At 43.5% G+C, this 15,883-nt stretch overlaps 1 protein-coding gene across 2 annotated transcripts; it reads right to left on the bottom strand.

The window, feature by feature from the left end:
- Nucleotides 1-7,113: 7,113 nt before the first annotated feature.
- On the bottom strand, nt 7,114-14,367 carry gtf3c3 (general transcription factor IIIC, polypeptide 3). Of its 2 annotated transcripts, XM_041032775.1 has the most exons (19): nt 14,101-14,367; nt 13,741-13,816; nt 12,557-12,879; nt 12,346-12,469; nt 12,039-12,230; nt 11,730-11,895; nt 11,429-11,576; nt 11,110-11,275; nt 10,733-10,833; nt 10,454-10,625; nt 9,977-10,179; nt 9,725-9,826; nt 9,366-9,498; nt 8,673-8,898; nt 8,487-8,541; nt 8,215-8,350; nt 7,807-7,931; nt 7,565-7,717; nt 7,114-7,394 (listed from the first exon to the last, which is right to left on the bottom strand). In XM_041032775.1, exons 1-19 carry the CDS (start codon nt 14,191-14,193, stop codon nt 7,272-7,274), a joined length of 2,817 nt encoding a protein of 938 aa, XP_040888709.1. In that variant the 5' UTR covers nt 14,194-14,367; the 3' UTR covers nt 7,114-7,271. The 2 variants fall into 2 exon arrangements, with proteins under 2 accessions (XP_040888709.1, XP_040888710.1); XM_041032776.1 differs by lacking the exons at nt 7,114-7,394; nt 7,565-7,717; nt 7,807-7,931 and having other exon boundaries at nt 8,470-8,541.
- Between the last annotated feature and the right edge of the window lie 1,516 nt (nt 14,368-15,883).

Genomic DNA, 15,883 nt, shown 5'->3' with positions numbered 1-15,883 from the left:
TCTGTTACAGGAAGTCACTGCCCATGAAAGCACAACATGTCATGTCCACATTTGAGTTTTTTAAGGTGCTGGCTGGGGGTGTTTTTCAGCTTCGGACACAGCCGGACGAGCAGTTCCACCCTGCCTCCTGCCTCCAGCATTTATGCTGAGCTACGCATCTTCTCATCTATAACCTTTGGCGGCAGAGTGAAGGAGCTGTTTCCCCAACAGGCAGACCATTAAATTTATGAATATAAACTTTATGATGATATCACAGCATCGCATTTACAGAACAATCTGCTGAAGCTACAAAATGAATTCAAAGACTCTACAACACAAACACAGGCCTCTATGAAAGTCACACAATGGCTTTGGAAAGATGTTTCCACCAGCAGCTCTTTTAGAGGTTCACAGGTTCAATGCCACTTACTGAATGGACAGAAATAAAACCATTTCATTTTCTCACTTTCGTTCAAACTATCAACTGCTCTCTTGCGCGTACGTACGCACTCCGGTTGCCATGACGAGAGGCAATTACGCCAAACCTTGCCCCACCTTCCGCACCAGTCACATCTATCAGCTGCTGCTCCCCTTTCCTTCCTCTCCTCCTCCCTCGCTCCATCCCTCTTGCCGCTGTGAGACTGAATGGATGCGCTCTCACGCTCAGGCACACCGTCCCCAGAGGCCTCTGAATTAGCTGTGCAATGCTGCTGCTGCTGCTGCTGATGTGGAGCGAGAGGAAGAGAGAGCTCTGTTCTGAGTTAAACTCTAGAGACTGTTATGTGTGAAACTCTCAGGAGATCAGCAGTTTCACAAACACTCAAATCTGGACGTCTGGCACCAGCAATCCTGCCACGGACAAAGTCAAACAGATCCCATTCTGCCCCTGTTACTGATGTTGGATGTGAACATTAGCTGAAGCTGCTGACCTGTGTCTGCACGATTTTATCCAACAGATTTTACAATTACATTTACAGTTTTAGGAACAGCTCAGGGTAGAGGTTAGCGCTGAGCATGGAGCTTTGAGTCACTTGTGCCCAAACAGCTGCCACACACACACACTTTCAAACTCTTCAAATTGTGATGAACATCTGGATGCTTTGTACTAACATTCTCACACACGCAACAACAAGTCTCCTCAAACAACAATCTGAAAAGTCTAAGACACTCCACCCTGACAGTCTCACACACACACACACACACCGATGCCATCTCTTGTCTCTGTAAAACCAATCATAAATGCACGCACACACACACACACACACAAACCTAAAGCTCTCAGGAGGTAAGTGTCCTTGATCCAGCAGCGGGATTAAAACAGAGAATGGGGGGGGGGGGGGGGGGGGGGGGGATTTGCTGTTGACAGAATATCTTCTCTAATCCAATGCATTACCACAAGGCTTCAATCTGCAGCTGGAGCCCCCGGCTGCCGACTCACTCCGCAGCTCTGTTTCCACCCAGCTGTCCCAACACATTTCACCTCAGCCGATTTCTGTGTGAATTAAAAAACGTAAATGAGGTGTTTCCATCATCCGGGGCCAAAGCTGTGCTTCCACACAGGTACAGAGAGAAACACCGTCTCCAACATTTCTCTGGACTGTCTACGATATTCTCGGGCTCCACACTGTCACTGAATATTTACTCGATGCATGTTTGGCTTCCCTCCGAGGTAATTACCCTAACTTGTATTAAATTATGTGAATTACACCAGGCCACCTGGTTCCTGTCTTTCTTCTTCTTCTTCTTCAGGACTGCTTCTGTTCCATTTGTCAACACATACCTGTTGTTGCCTGGCAACTGGAGTGGCAGAAGAAGGTCACTGGAGCAAAATGCAGCATAATAAATTGACTTCTCTGAGCTGTCCTCCTACACACCTGTCACCTTTTTTTTTTTTTTAATCTGACAAAAAAAAAAAAAACCAAATTACTTTGTAATCTTATTTACCGTAATTTCCGGATAAGCCGCAACTTCTTTCACACGCTTTGAACCCTGCGGCTAATTTATAGGTTTTTAAAGGCTAACGAGAGAGAGCAATGGAAACAATGAAAGAGAGACTGAGACAGTGTGTGACGAAAGTAATTCGTTCAATTCTGACACTGAAGAAGACGACCTCTGTGGTTTTACTGCGCAGGAGTGAGAGGAAGATAGCATCAATGACTTTTCTGGTATTTTTTATTTTTGTAACCAGCCGTGTTACTGCCATGTTACTGCTGTGTTACAGGCACTGTTTGGAAAAAAAGCATTTATTTAATTAAAATTTTAAAAAATCTTTTCGGTGTTACAACGTAGACACCTGCGGCTTATAGACAAGTGCGGCCTATATTTTTTTTTCTTTTTAAATTTAGTGGGTGCGGCTTATATTCAGTTGCGCTCAATAGTCTGGAATTTACGGTACAAGTCGTAAACAAAGAAACGTGCCTTCTGAAAAAAAAAAAAAATGCTGGTTCCTACATTTCCCATGATGCCGGTTCCAAAAATGGCTGATTCACTGAGAGAAATAACAAGCTTTCCCCTCAGCAGCTGGACACGAGTTAGCACAGCTTGCATACATTAGACTCTGGTTCCTGCTGGATATGAATATTAATTTTATGTCATGTAATTTTTTTTTTTAAGGCAGAAACATTGGATTATTTCAATTTCTATATAGAATTAACACTAAATTAATCAACACAATAAATACTTTTTAGCCTAAAATCAGTTTGACATGTATTACTACACCGGACAAATACATTTCTGTTCCACATTAGCACGACACAACACAAGAGATAGATATTCCTAATGCAATAACATTGCAGAAGTCTTTAAATTTAATTACATTACAGCCACTGCATGATGAAAGGAAGGAATGTGTCTGGTTAGAAGAGACAATGAAATTAATGATAGGAACTTCTCAGCCCAAAACAGACCAATAATACATCACCTGATGAAACAGACTTGCAGGAAGCAAAATAAACGGAAAACACAACACTGGCATTAATTGGGCCAGCGAGTCCAGTCCCAGAACAGGACCCACAGAGGTGGGGGGAGGGGGGGACTGTGGTTGGACATCAAACTGGATGCACTCAACCTTAAAAAGTCTGACAAATACCTAGCTTGTAAGCCGACACCATTCCACAGCAGCTGCCTCCGCAACTGACTCCAAACCCCACTTTAGTGCTATTAACCAGCAGTTTTGATAGCGAAGATGGTCAAACTACACACATTAAACCACATCTCTGTGGACACAGTTGCAGCCTTTCTCTATACACACCTTATCCGTATAATTCAGCCTCACCAGTGTCCCACTCCCCAGTGTTTTTGGGTGACCTGTGAGATTACACTATAATCAGTGGAGCTGACATGAAGGCTGTCCTTAATCCCTCGCTTTGATTGCTCTGGTCAGCCACCTCATCGTCTGCCCCCTTCTACAACTGCATTTCACCACTCACTTCCATATTCCAGTCTTTTCTAGGAGTTATTCATCTCTCAGCTACAGAGAAAATATACTTTTTATTCAGACCCGACACAAAAGCCTCTCCAGCACTGACTGTTCAACAGCATCATCCAGTGTATTCTCTAATAAACACTCTGCTGCGTCCTTTGCTTCTTAAAAGTGACGGTCGGCACACAGAGGGGGCCAGTTAGGAGACAGACAGGGCAGGTAGAAAGCAGATTTTTCCACTGACCTCTACACCACTGAGCTGGTCTCTTTGCCTCTGTCATGATGTCCACACAGAGAATACCCAGCTAGCTTCCTGTAACACGCTTCTTACAGGAAATCAAAGCTGCTAAACCCAAGTTACACAGTGCAAGAACAGCTGTTTGAGGCACCACTCTCCCTGTTCCAAGTCAGTGTTACCATCAAAATGATCCTGTAGCTGCTATTTTAAGATAAAATAGTTGCATAATGTTGCTTTAACTTGCACTGTGAGATGCTTTAAGAGCAATCTTTCCTCCAGCAGCAGCAGCAGCAGCAGCTTCAAGTCTGCAGGTTATTTATAAATGCTGACACTTTGAGACTAAATATACACACAACCTGGTGAAAACAGACCCAGGCACTGACATCAATACACTGTCAGCGAGCACCACACACAGGCTGCATGCACTGGGAGTAAGGCTGTATTTGATTTGGTCCTACGGTCATCTTGACATTGAGACAAAGGAATGAACGGGTAAAAGCACACGCACATTCACAAGTGTTTCCTATCAAAGCTAAATGTTTGTGGGCTGGACAGTAGGCACATTTCATCCCGCTGACTCCAAAATTCTGCTAGGTGGGGCTGAGCCTGCATCGCAGAGGATACTGAATTATGCAAGTGTCAAAGCTTAAAAGCTGCACTAGGCAAGATTTAGATGAAAAGAAAGAAAGAAAGAAAAAAAAACCACAGCCATCCTATCAGACTACTGAGATCACAAAGTGGAGCTAGAGTGGAGAGAAGTGACCCAGTGAAGATGGCAGACATTGTGGGGTGGTACTCTGCTATCCTGACAGAGAGAGACACAGCCAGACATGAGAACAACATACAAACTGTCCCATTTAGCCACTCACTGCCCCCCCCCCTGTTCATTTAAAGGGTTTGTGGACGGGTGTTTGGACAAATTTAAGGTCTGTTAAGTTCAATTCAGGAGTATAAATCTGGTATAGGACCTCCATCACACACTTACACACACACACACACACACTCCTGAAATAGCTGTAGCGTGCTTGGAGAACAATGAGGCAGCCCCATCAGAGGCGACAGCTTCCTGTCCCCAACACATTCCTCTGTGCCAGTTTGTGTGTGTGTGTGTGTGCTTGTGCATTCTTGTGCTTCTAACCTTGTGCAGACCAAAGTGCCCAGTCCAATGTGACAGACCTGACAGTGCTCCGCAAGCTGAGGATATTTTACCCACTGTCAAACACTGTATTTTAGGAATTACAGCAAAGATTATGGCTAGACTTTTCTTTAAAGTTATATAGGATTCATGTATATAAATGTATATATAGATATCAAGCCCCACACAGCTGCATGTGAAACAGTGGTGCCGGCTAAAGACACACACATCCTCACTGTTAGCCACAGATCTCAGGCTAACTCAATGATGAGATCACAGATGCCAATCAATCAGATCCTAAATTCAATCTCAGCCTATACTGTAATTTATCCTATACAGATTACAATCAGGGTCAGATCCCCCATGACGCTGTTAGGGAGGAAATAGAAGATGAGCTGTCCTGCTATTCTGGGACGTGTCTGGTTGAAAACAGCTCTGATGTGATTTACTGACTTTCTGACAGTGTGTCTGTCTATGTGTGTGAGATCAGGCTGACCCCCCCCCCCCCCCCCTTCCTCCTTTTAACGTTAACAACAATACAAGATGCCGCAGGACAAAGGTGTTGTTTTGGCTTTGTTGTTTGTATTAGGCCTTTGTGTATCACCACTGCTGCTGTCAGTGAAGCACATCAAAAACAGTCATAGCCTTTCACAGAGCTATACAGACACCTAGCAGCTTCAAAAAAAAAAAAAAAAAAAAAAAAACATGGGATGAAAACGTCAATGAACGGCTTGTTGCTAACAAACTGCGCTGACAGCTCCACGGCAATTAAAAAAAAACAAAAAAACAAGCCAAATATCTCTGTATAATTATATAAAACATTTCTATATTCTATATACTTCTTTCTGAAATAGCTCACTTACCTTTGCTTTGTGGTTTCGGCGTTGTTTACAACCTCTGCACCCCCAAACAAGCCGCTTTAATCATGGACGCCAGTCCTCCATACGGCACAGCTGCTGCCGATCCCTAATCAGCGTCCAGCCGTCGTCCGGCCCTCCGCAGCCCGCGAAGGTAATCCACCCTCCGCTCACAGCGACGGCTCCCTTCGAAAATGTTTGCTTGTTTTTAGTCCCGTATTTAAACCCCGTTTGCCATGTCCTTCGCCCCGCAGCGTCGCGTATTCTCCGTAATGTCGCCAGGCTGGGTAGAAAAACGAGTTCATTTCTTATTTATTTGGCTGGAGCGCTTCGCGTTAGCCTCCCAGCTTCCGCTGCTCCACACACGTTTCCCCCCGCTGTGTCGGAGGTCTTCCTGGGGAGAAGCGACCCCAGCTGCATTCTGATTACACCCGATGGTTTTTTTCTTAAAGGTGCAGGGTGGCAGCCTTTTTCCTTGTTCAGGCCCTGTTACCCACGCTGACTGAGCTCAGCATCAAAATAACGGCTTTGTCAGTCATCGGTGTACCAAACTGAGGTTGGAGGGCCTTCAAGTGCTCGTTAAAGGCGCTCCTGGAGGTCCATGGGAAACTTTTTAAACTACACGGGTTTCATATGGAGGCAGAGGGTAGATCTCACAAATAATTCCACCACCTTAATCCCTGCAACAACAAAAGAACCTGACCATCCATCTTTATGTCACTGTACAAAAATCACAACCAAAACATGATCAAAGTGACATGTGCACAGATAATACTGCTGACATGGGTCTGGAGGAAAATACTGTGTGAAAAACTGATCAGCTCCTTGGGTTTCCCCACAGATGTCATGTAAAGTGATGATGATTTATGTGTATTTGTGTAGATAACAGGTGAAGTCTACATTAATTTAGCTGCGGAGCTTCCAAAGCTTTAAAAATACAGTTAGGAAAACATTACATCACAGTCTTAGTGCTCAACCCACCCAAAATAAACACACAACTGAGACAGTGGAGTTTATATGGAGGACAAAAAATGACTTATCCCTAAATCAATAAATGCAAACCAATATGAAGTGAATACACAATAATTAAATACTGAATTAAAATACCAAATGAATGTTTTTAAATTGCTTCGGGTATTTTGTGTGTGTGTATGTTGATTGTATAGATGATCTGTTTTCACAGGGGAAAAAAAGTAGCTCATAAAAATGGCAAAACATTTTATTTCACATGTTCTTATGTCATAAACACAGGAGATAAAAGTTATATCAGACTCTGAAAACGGATCACCAGATTTTTGTTTTCTCACTTGCTTCTCAGGGCTATACTAGGTTTGCGAACCCAGTGATTTACAGTGAAGACAGACAAACCAAAGACATAAAAAGTCCAGAAAGAATCTTAAAATGTAGAAATAAATACATTGAGAATTGTGGGAAAAATGTAAATATGTGGAAATGAACGCAAATTCCTAAATAAATATAGACGTTTGTAGAAATGGAAAAATAAGAGTTCTCTCTTCTTTTTTTTTTTAACAGAATGATTTTAGTATTTATTTTACTAGTGCATTTATTTATTGATGAGTGAGTCATTCATAGTCCTCCATATTTTCACAGTGTCGCACCATCAGTGATGAGTAGGCATTGTCAAACTACGCAGTGTGTGTTGATGACCTGTCGAGCCATCGCCATGTTCCCGCTGGCCTGGTAGACGAGTGACAGGTTGAAGGCGATCTCCCTCCTCAGATCCACCTGATCATCGGCGATCCCCTGCGAAGCAGTGACAGGTGATGAAAGGATGGAGGGAGAGAGGGATGGACAAAGAGAGGAAAAGACCCTGTCAGGCAGTTTTTTCTGTGCACAAGAAACCAGCAAAATAAAGCGAGGCCCACGTCTTTTAGAACCCACGCCACGATGAACTGAGGCTGTGGTGTATTCACCTCCAGTTTCTGTGCAGGCAGTGTGAGGGCCTTCTGGTAGTAATGTATGGCCAGATGTGTGAGACCCATCTGGTGTAGCGCCCTGCCCAGGTTGTACATGCTCTCCTGACACTCTCCACGCAGCTCCACATACTGCCACAGGAAGGAGAACCCCTGAAAACACACGAGTCTGTGTTTAAGATTTCTAGACAGTGGTTTGTAATGAGAAAGCTATGAGAGGGTTAACACAAAACCCAGTGTACCTGCAGCACCAGAGTGTGTCGTTTGGCGACGTACTTCTGAGACGCCATGTGGAAGAAGGTGAGACCCACACACAGGCTGTGGAGTGGGTTCTTTGGGTGAGTCTGGAAGGCCTGAACATACTGGCCTACAGATACACAAGAGATTTGGAAATGTGTTGGATGAATATCAAATATTTTCGACAACTATATGGAGATATCGTTGAAGATCAACCCAAAGACGGCAGCATTGAGAGTTATCCCTGAAATGAAAAAAAAAAAAAAAAGCTACCCACTTATTTCAAATGTTTTCTTTGGCCTATAAAATAAAGCAAAACTAAAAAAAAAATGAAGGGATTTAAAATTTACAGTGAAATGGATAAAGCATGGAGAAAAATCAGTGTGGTTAGTGGTCGTCTGAGCGTTTTATACCCAGAGCATGTTTGAAGCTTCCTGACACCATGGCGTTATGTCCACAGAGGACACACAGGGCGTGGTTGTCGGGGTGTTTCAACAGCAGACGCAGACAGAAGCGATGGTGACGCTGGTGCTGAGAGGTGATCGTCAGCTGAGGAGGATAAAGGAAACTGGTCACAGAACAGGCTCATGTAGGTAAAGCATTATTTTTTTTTTTTTTTTTTTTTTTTAGACTTGTTGCTTTATGAAATGGTATAGTTCTGCACGCACGCAGACACTTGGCACACCTGGTTGAAAATGTTCCAAAGCTGAGGCAGATCCACATTTTCCATCAGCATTAATCTGTTTAGCAGAGAAACAGAAACAGTCAGCAAACATATTTTCTTGTATTATTATTATTTTAACCACTGCTGCCACATGATTGGCTGACTGAATAACTTGGACATATTGTCCATCTGAACATGTGAGTCTACCTGATGTAGTTGTAAGCCTTGTAGTAGTTGTGGTCCAAGATGGTGGCAGACAGGCCGAAGAACTCCAGCTCCTTCCTCCTGGGCTTGTTGTCGTAAAAAGAGTAGAACTCCATGGCGGACTCCACCAGCAGCTCGGCCTCCTCGTAGCGCTGCACCTCAGACAGCGTCAGCACGCAGCTCACCAGCAGCTGCCACCAGTCCTCTTTGGACAAAACGTTGGTTTTACCTGAGCACAGGGACCATGTTCTACCATCAGTATAGAACTGTACAGAGTCACAGTATGGAACAAAATTAGCCTTTACCTTATTTTTAATCAGTTATATTATGACCGCAGGCAGCCACTGCAGTAACATTACTGGCAACCTATGGGTTTTTATACTGTTTGTAGCCCATTAGCCCATTAACTACAAACAGCATATGGGCTAAAATATACAAAGCTTCAAATGCGGTTCTTTAACAAAGCAATAAACAACCTTTTCTCCACATATGGCAACTGTTGGGAAGTGCTGACGGTGAACAATGTCCCGCCAACTGCTCTGTGCTGCGTCTGCCAACTACAGGCTCTGTACATCAGCCAGATCACCAGGTATGAACACTTACAGCACAAAGACAACAAGCCAACAAATGCACACACACTCAAACTGGTCCTCACAAAGACATACATACAAGTAAACATATACATATTATACATACCAGTATTGTCCAGATAGGCAGCTTCATGGTCAGCGATCTCTGGCAGCAGGTCTTTGGCTTTTACCAGCCTCAGGTGATTCTTACCCGACACAGTTACAGAGCGTACACACACCTTAGCTCGCTGCATGGCCACCTACAACACGCACACACATTATCAGATAAACTTATTTGGTTTAGGTGTTTTGTTATTGTTGTTGTATAGCTTTTCTATTTTTATTTAAGGTCCTATATGATTCTTTATTACGCAGTACATGTAATTCAGTTACTAGCTTTTCTCCACAGCCTCTTTTTTTATCATTATAATGTGCATAATGTGTAACAGTAAAGGGCAACTGCATGATATTCATGTGTGTTATTACTTTAAGCAGCATGGAGATCATGGTGATCATAGCATCCAGGTAGTCCTGTATTTGTCCCTGAGTCTTCAGCAGCGTCGAACGGTGCAGAAGCAGCTTTAATTCCTAAAACCACAGCCGATACACAGGTATGAGCTGACACACACACACACACACACACACACACACGGTAGAACTCAGATTTCTGTCTCAGATGTAGGCCCTAGAAGTTGTCTGACTCCTTTAATACTCTACAAAAACAGAAGGCTTCCTTGCCTTCTGTGCGGCTGAAGAGTCCTGTGACAGGGTGTCGCTGTCGTACATGGACTCCAGGGCCTTGAGGGCGCGCTCTGGCCGGCCCAGCTGCTGCTGCAGGGTGGCCAGGGAGAGCCGGGCCTCCAGGTGCTGCGGGGCCATCTCTACCACCTTATTGTAGCTTTCTGTCGCCGCCTCCATGTGGCCCAGTGCCTTCAGACATTCTGCGAGTGAGGGAGAAGTGATGAAAGCAAAGAGAGGAGCATTTATGTAACCGTGTCTTTTTTTTTTTTCTCACTAGTCAGAGCCAAATTCAGGGATATTTAATCTAACTTGAGGCTTTTAAAGCCATTAAAGTCAAACTGAAATTGTGAGCTGTTAACTTTTATCTTTTTAATCCTCCTTTGAAAATGTCAGGATTACCATTATTACTTACGGTTTGCATGTTAACTTCATCTTCAGTTAAAGATATCTGAATCGCTTTAGTGTTGTTTTTACCTGCGTGTCGGAGCCAGACGACAGCCAGGTTGTACTTTTCGGATATGACGAGGGCAGACAGCAGAGGCAGAGCAGACAGGTACTCGCCCTTGTCCAGGTAGGCTTCAGCTACATCCAGGTACAAGTCTCCAATCTCCTCTGGACTCTGCTCCATCAGCGATGGTACCAGGCCCTATGAGTGGGCAATACAAAGTGATAGAGGAAGATTTTTATTATCTTTTTTTAATCTCAATGTCAAACTCACGAACTTATTGTGAAAGCCTTGTATGTTCTGTTTACCTCCAGGGGCGTGTACACGTGTAGGTGTATGAGGCAGACAATTAGCTTGGCCCTCAGGTCCACTGGGACAGTGTCTGGTACCTGTACTTGTTTAATTGCACCTGGGAAAAAAACACACACACACACATTCTCAATCAGTGTTAATCCTGTATGCTCCAAAAATATCAACTGTAACTACAGTGTCTACGAAAGGGAAAGGAGAAAATCATGTGACTCTAGTTTTGTTGTTGTTCATCAGTCTCACTTCAGTTGACAGATGATTTCTACCTTTTCTAAACCCATTTTTTTTTTTAGCCATTTATCAGATATATTTGCCAGTTCTTTCCCGGCTGACATGTTTCCTGATTGATGACTTCCTGATTTCGAACCAAACTCACCACTCTCCTCCGCTGACATTTCCTCTACCGTCTTTGTATCTTCTTCACTCTTCTTCTCCTGCTCCTCAATCATCATCTCCACCACTTTCTCCTCTTGTTTTGGTGCCGTGATGTTTGAACTGGACTCAGCTCTGACCAAAACAATGCCTGCAAACTGGACCAAGACCTAGGAAAACACACACACACACACACACACACACACACACAAAAGTATATGCATGAATAAATACAAACCTTTATTTTGCTCTGTGCAAATAACATGAGAAAGCTCTTGCTTCGCTGCACACACACACACACACACACACAAACACAGGTTTACCTGCACGGCCTTGTTGTACTGGTGGCTGGCGATATAGAGCTCAGCTGCCATGTTGATGAAGTCATCGCTGACCAGGGTGGGGTGTCGTGCCAGAGCTTCCTCTATCACATTCAGAGCTGAGGGCAAGTCATTGCTCTCATAGTAACTCCTACACAGGACACACACACACACCTTATTAGACATGAGTTGTCACAGGAAGTGAGTGTTGTCTTATTTCAGTAAGGAAATTTTAACATCACAGATAGAAACAGCCTGCTACGTGTGCAGGATGTTGTCCATGTGTTCAGTGTGTCTCCCGTACTTGGCCATGTCCTTAGAAAGCTGCATGAAGTGCTCTCCGTCCTCCAGCGGCAGCAGCGACAGGATCCTGCGGTAGCCGTCCATGCACTGCTTGTGCTCTCCCAGGCGCATGTGGAGGCTGGAGCGCTCCCACAGGTAGCGCACGTTGGTGGGGTCGTACTTGATGGCTGCCAATGAAAACAGTCTAACAGTCAAAGTGTCAATCTTAGAAGTTGAGAGTGTGACAGGTCTGAAGAGCACAAACGTTAAGAGCTTCGTCATGCCAGCTGTGGTGTTGCAAGTTCAAGTGACACGAGAGAGTGAGTTTTACCTTTGGAGTAGCAGACGATGGCCTGTCGGATGTTGTCCTGCTCCAGAGACATTTCAGCCAGTCTGATCCACTCCTCGCTGTCGGAGGGGTTGAGGTGGGCAGCAATCAGACTAAACTGCAGTGCTTTGTCCATGTCTTCGTCATCCTCGTAGATCATGGCCAACGTGGAGAAAGGCTCATAGGCCAGAGGAGCTGCAGGAGAAGGGAGAGGAGATCATCAAAACCATTATTCAAACCTAAAGGGGAGAGGTAGACCCCTAAATGTAAAACTTGGTAAGTCTAAAAACACACAGAGGTTGCTACATACCCTGTCTTATGATTTCCATACACATCAAAATGGCGTCCTCTTTCTCTCCTCTGGCGTAGCGGATGTTGGCTTCTCCCATCAGGCCTCTCAGAGCTCGGGGCAGCTTGCTGCGATGACGCCTCTCCTGAACGCAAACCAAGTCATAACGTAACACACATTAAGAGCTGGAATTAACACGCCTACAGCACAAACAGATCCTCCTCCTCCTCACCTTCATCATCTTCTTGTTTTCTCGGTTCAGCTCCATCTCTAGTGCAAACACATCTCCCACCGACAGGTCCTCCGCCTCTTCCTCTTTCTTCTTCCTCCTCCGTGCTCCTCTACCTCGTCCCCGTCCTCGCCCCTGCCTCTTCTCTGCCAGCCCCAACTCCGTCTTTCCCCCTTCCTCCTCCTCCACCTTGTAATCCTCATCATCTTCGTCATCAACATAGCTCAAACTGTCCTCCTCCTCCTCTTCTTCAGAAGATGGTGGTTCTGGTGTTTCTCCCAGCATGGAGGCAAAGGCCAGCTGGACCCCTGGGCTGACTCCTTCTTCTGCCAGGAGAGAAGAGTTGTGTCAGAGAACACCAACAATATTTTCATAGTCTAATACTTTTAATCAACCAAAGTTATTGGAGCAGTTTTTTGACCTTCCTCATCATGAGGCTATTACTGGGTCAGACTATAAGGTTACAGTCATTGGTTTATAAATAAATAAATAAATAAAAAATCATATTCCTCTGCCACCAGGTTAATAAATACATTTAAAAATCAAATGTAACACGCAGTAGGATCACAGCTGTATCCACTGAGGAAATGGAAGTATGAACGAGTGGACTACGCTCAATAAAATGCTACAGTTTTAACTTACTGAATCTTTATTTCTACTCCATCTCATAGTCTTTCATTGCTCCTGCTGTGTTTTCCAAAGACACATGTGCACTGGCACACATTAATATTTTTAGCTGGATTAAAATGGAGCCTCTGCTCGTCATTTATCAGTTGCCATGGTGAATAGTAGTATCACAGCTTTCTTTTTTTTTTTTTTTTTTAATTCACCACCCACACACTTCAACGGACTCAAATGAACACACATAGAGTTGAATGAAAAGATTCAGCTGGAACAGAAAACTTTTCCTATCTCCCATCCCATTTGTTCATGCTACTTTATGGAACAGACCCCCGGACCCTAAAACTGAAGCAGCTAAATGGAATCCAGCCATCATTCATTTCATTACTGACAGCTTCACTCTTCTTATTCTGACAAATGTAATGCATGAAAAATACGCATACATACTTTTGGAAGCAAACCTACGACCTTAATTAGTACACACTCAAAATTACAATAACGATGATGATAAATAAACACATGGAAAAAGAAAAAAAAATCTTGTGTCAGCCACACAATATTTTTACCGATCTTCCCCGGGATTTGTGTCGAGGTAGAAGGCTGAGCATCATCCTCCCCGTCCTCAGCTAACGTCTCCGACTCCTTCAGAGAGAAGATAAAATATCGACTTTAAGTTATTTAAACAACAATGTTTTTTTCTGGGCAGACTTAACATTCAAATGAGTAGCAAAACCAAATGTATTTAGACGATATACAGCGGTAAAACACGCTGTAAAGAACGTTTGGATGAGAACGTGACGACTGATACTGTGCCAGCTAGCAAGCTAACTTAGCTCGAGCCTTTAACACTGCGGACACCCTGAATAAAGAACATAAACAAGATTTCAAGGCGCCATTTTTTTTTTTTACCACAGTTCGAAATTTACCTTTGCCCTTCTCTCGTCTCTCCTTTTGTCAAACTCCTCAAAAGTTATCCTGCCCTCGAGGTAGTCTATCAGTTCAGCACTGAAGCCGGACATTTTCGTTGCTCTGCCTCCGGCTGACCCTGACCCGACTGGACAAGACGCGCTTCTTCAGACCTACAGCGCCATGTCACGTTAAAGCAGTCTGATATCAGAAGACAACCTGAGGAGAAAACAAAACATTCCCAGTCCTATCTGCTGCACACTGACGCCGTCCGCCGGCATGTTCAACTGTCGTCACGTGACCCACCAAAACTTCCAGGTCGGGGTTGACAGAACAACATAGACAGCACCGTCTTATCGCCGCCTAGTGGTGAGAAACGGGACTGCACCGTCTGGTTTTCAGCCCCGTCTTAGTTATTACTTAAATAAAATAAGCCAAATTAAAAGTCCACAGAAAATTTTAACCTGTGTATATATTATTCACAAATGGAAAAAAAGGAGAGGAAACAAAAGAAAATGAATCGCCAGAATTTCTCTTCCTACTAGTCTCATGGCTTCTAGTGCAGATTTACATTTACACACATGCATATTTACACATGTACCTACAAAATACACATATGTTAATATGCACATATGCACTTGAGTGTATGTACGTGTAAAATAAATTACAATAAGATAATCTTCCCAGAGCAACCTGCAAACACCACTGTAACACATGCACATTTTAAACCACTGTATTAGGTCAAGTGCACTTGTTTTGCATTTTAGCTGCGCATCAAGTTTGCTTTGCACATTTGGCTTCCACATTCATTGCTCATTACTGTAATATAACAAACTATTTTACCATATGGAGCTCAAGTGGACATAATTTGAAATTTAATATGACATGTTTGTTTTGTCAGGCACGGGTCAGGGATTTACGTCAAAGCATATCTGCTTTTCCATTTCACAAAGATCCAGAGCAGTGTGGTAACTGCTGCTGCTCATTCAACAGGCTCAAGCTTGACGTATTCTGCATTATCTCATTGTCTTCCCTGCAAGAAGAGGGATGGAGGGAAAAGTGGTGAAGGGTGTAGCCTCATCCTGGCACATCATGCCCCTCCTGCTTGTAGCCGGGTTTCCCTTCCATGTGTTCATCATCCATCAGTCAGATTTGTTCAGTGTCCTGGATGGTCCGGACCCAACAAACTGTGATGACTGCACCTGAAGCCGAGCGCAGGTGAGCGACCATCATGATCCAAACATAGACTGCTATATCCGTAACATGCTTATGCAGGAATTTGTCTTGGCAAAAGTCTTTAAGGGACTGTACAAAAATGATTAAGGGGGAGGCAGGGACAGAAAAGGGGGGAGGGTCGGGTCATTTTTCTTTTTGCAGGAGAGTGATCTGACTTTTGGGCCTAGATTTACAGTTTATTTCACCCTTTTCTTGTGAGATTTACTCACAAATTACATGAAGATAATCCCATGATAAACATGCCTTGTGCATTTTCCAACATGCATGGGACATTGTTTGTTTTTTCTAGTAGCTAGTAGGATAAAAATGTCAGTTTAAAGACATGGACCTTTATAATTATAGCAACTGATTATTATTTAACTGAATGTGTTGTTTTTTTATTAACAGAACCATGATAAAGTTAAATCTATAACAAAGTTAGCATACATAAAGTTAACCGATGATATAATCTATAATATAGGTTTAATTTATATAATACTATATATATATATCCTATATTATAATTAGGGATGCAACTCTGTTTCTGTTAAACCATTAGCTCAGCTAAACTCTTGCTGTTTTTTTTTT

Source organism: Toxotes jaculatrix, chromosome 24, assembly GCF_017976425.1.
Source record: "Toxotes jaculatrix isolate fToxJac2 chromosome 24, fToxJac2.pri, whole genome shotgun sequence".
Classification (NCBI taxonomy): domain Eukaryota; kingdom Metazoa; phylum Chordata; class Actinopteri; family Toxotidae; genus Toxotes; species Toxotes jaculatrix.
This window is presented reverse-complemented; position numbering and strand designations above follow the sequence as displayed.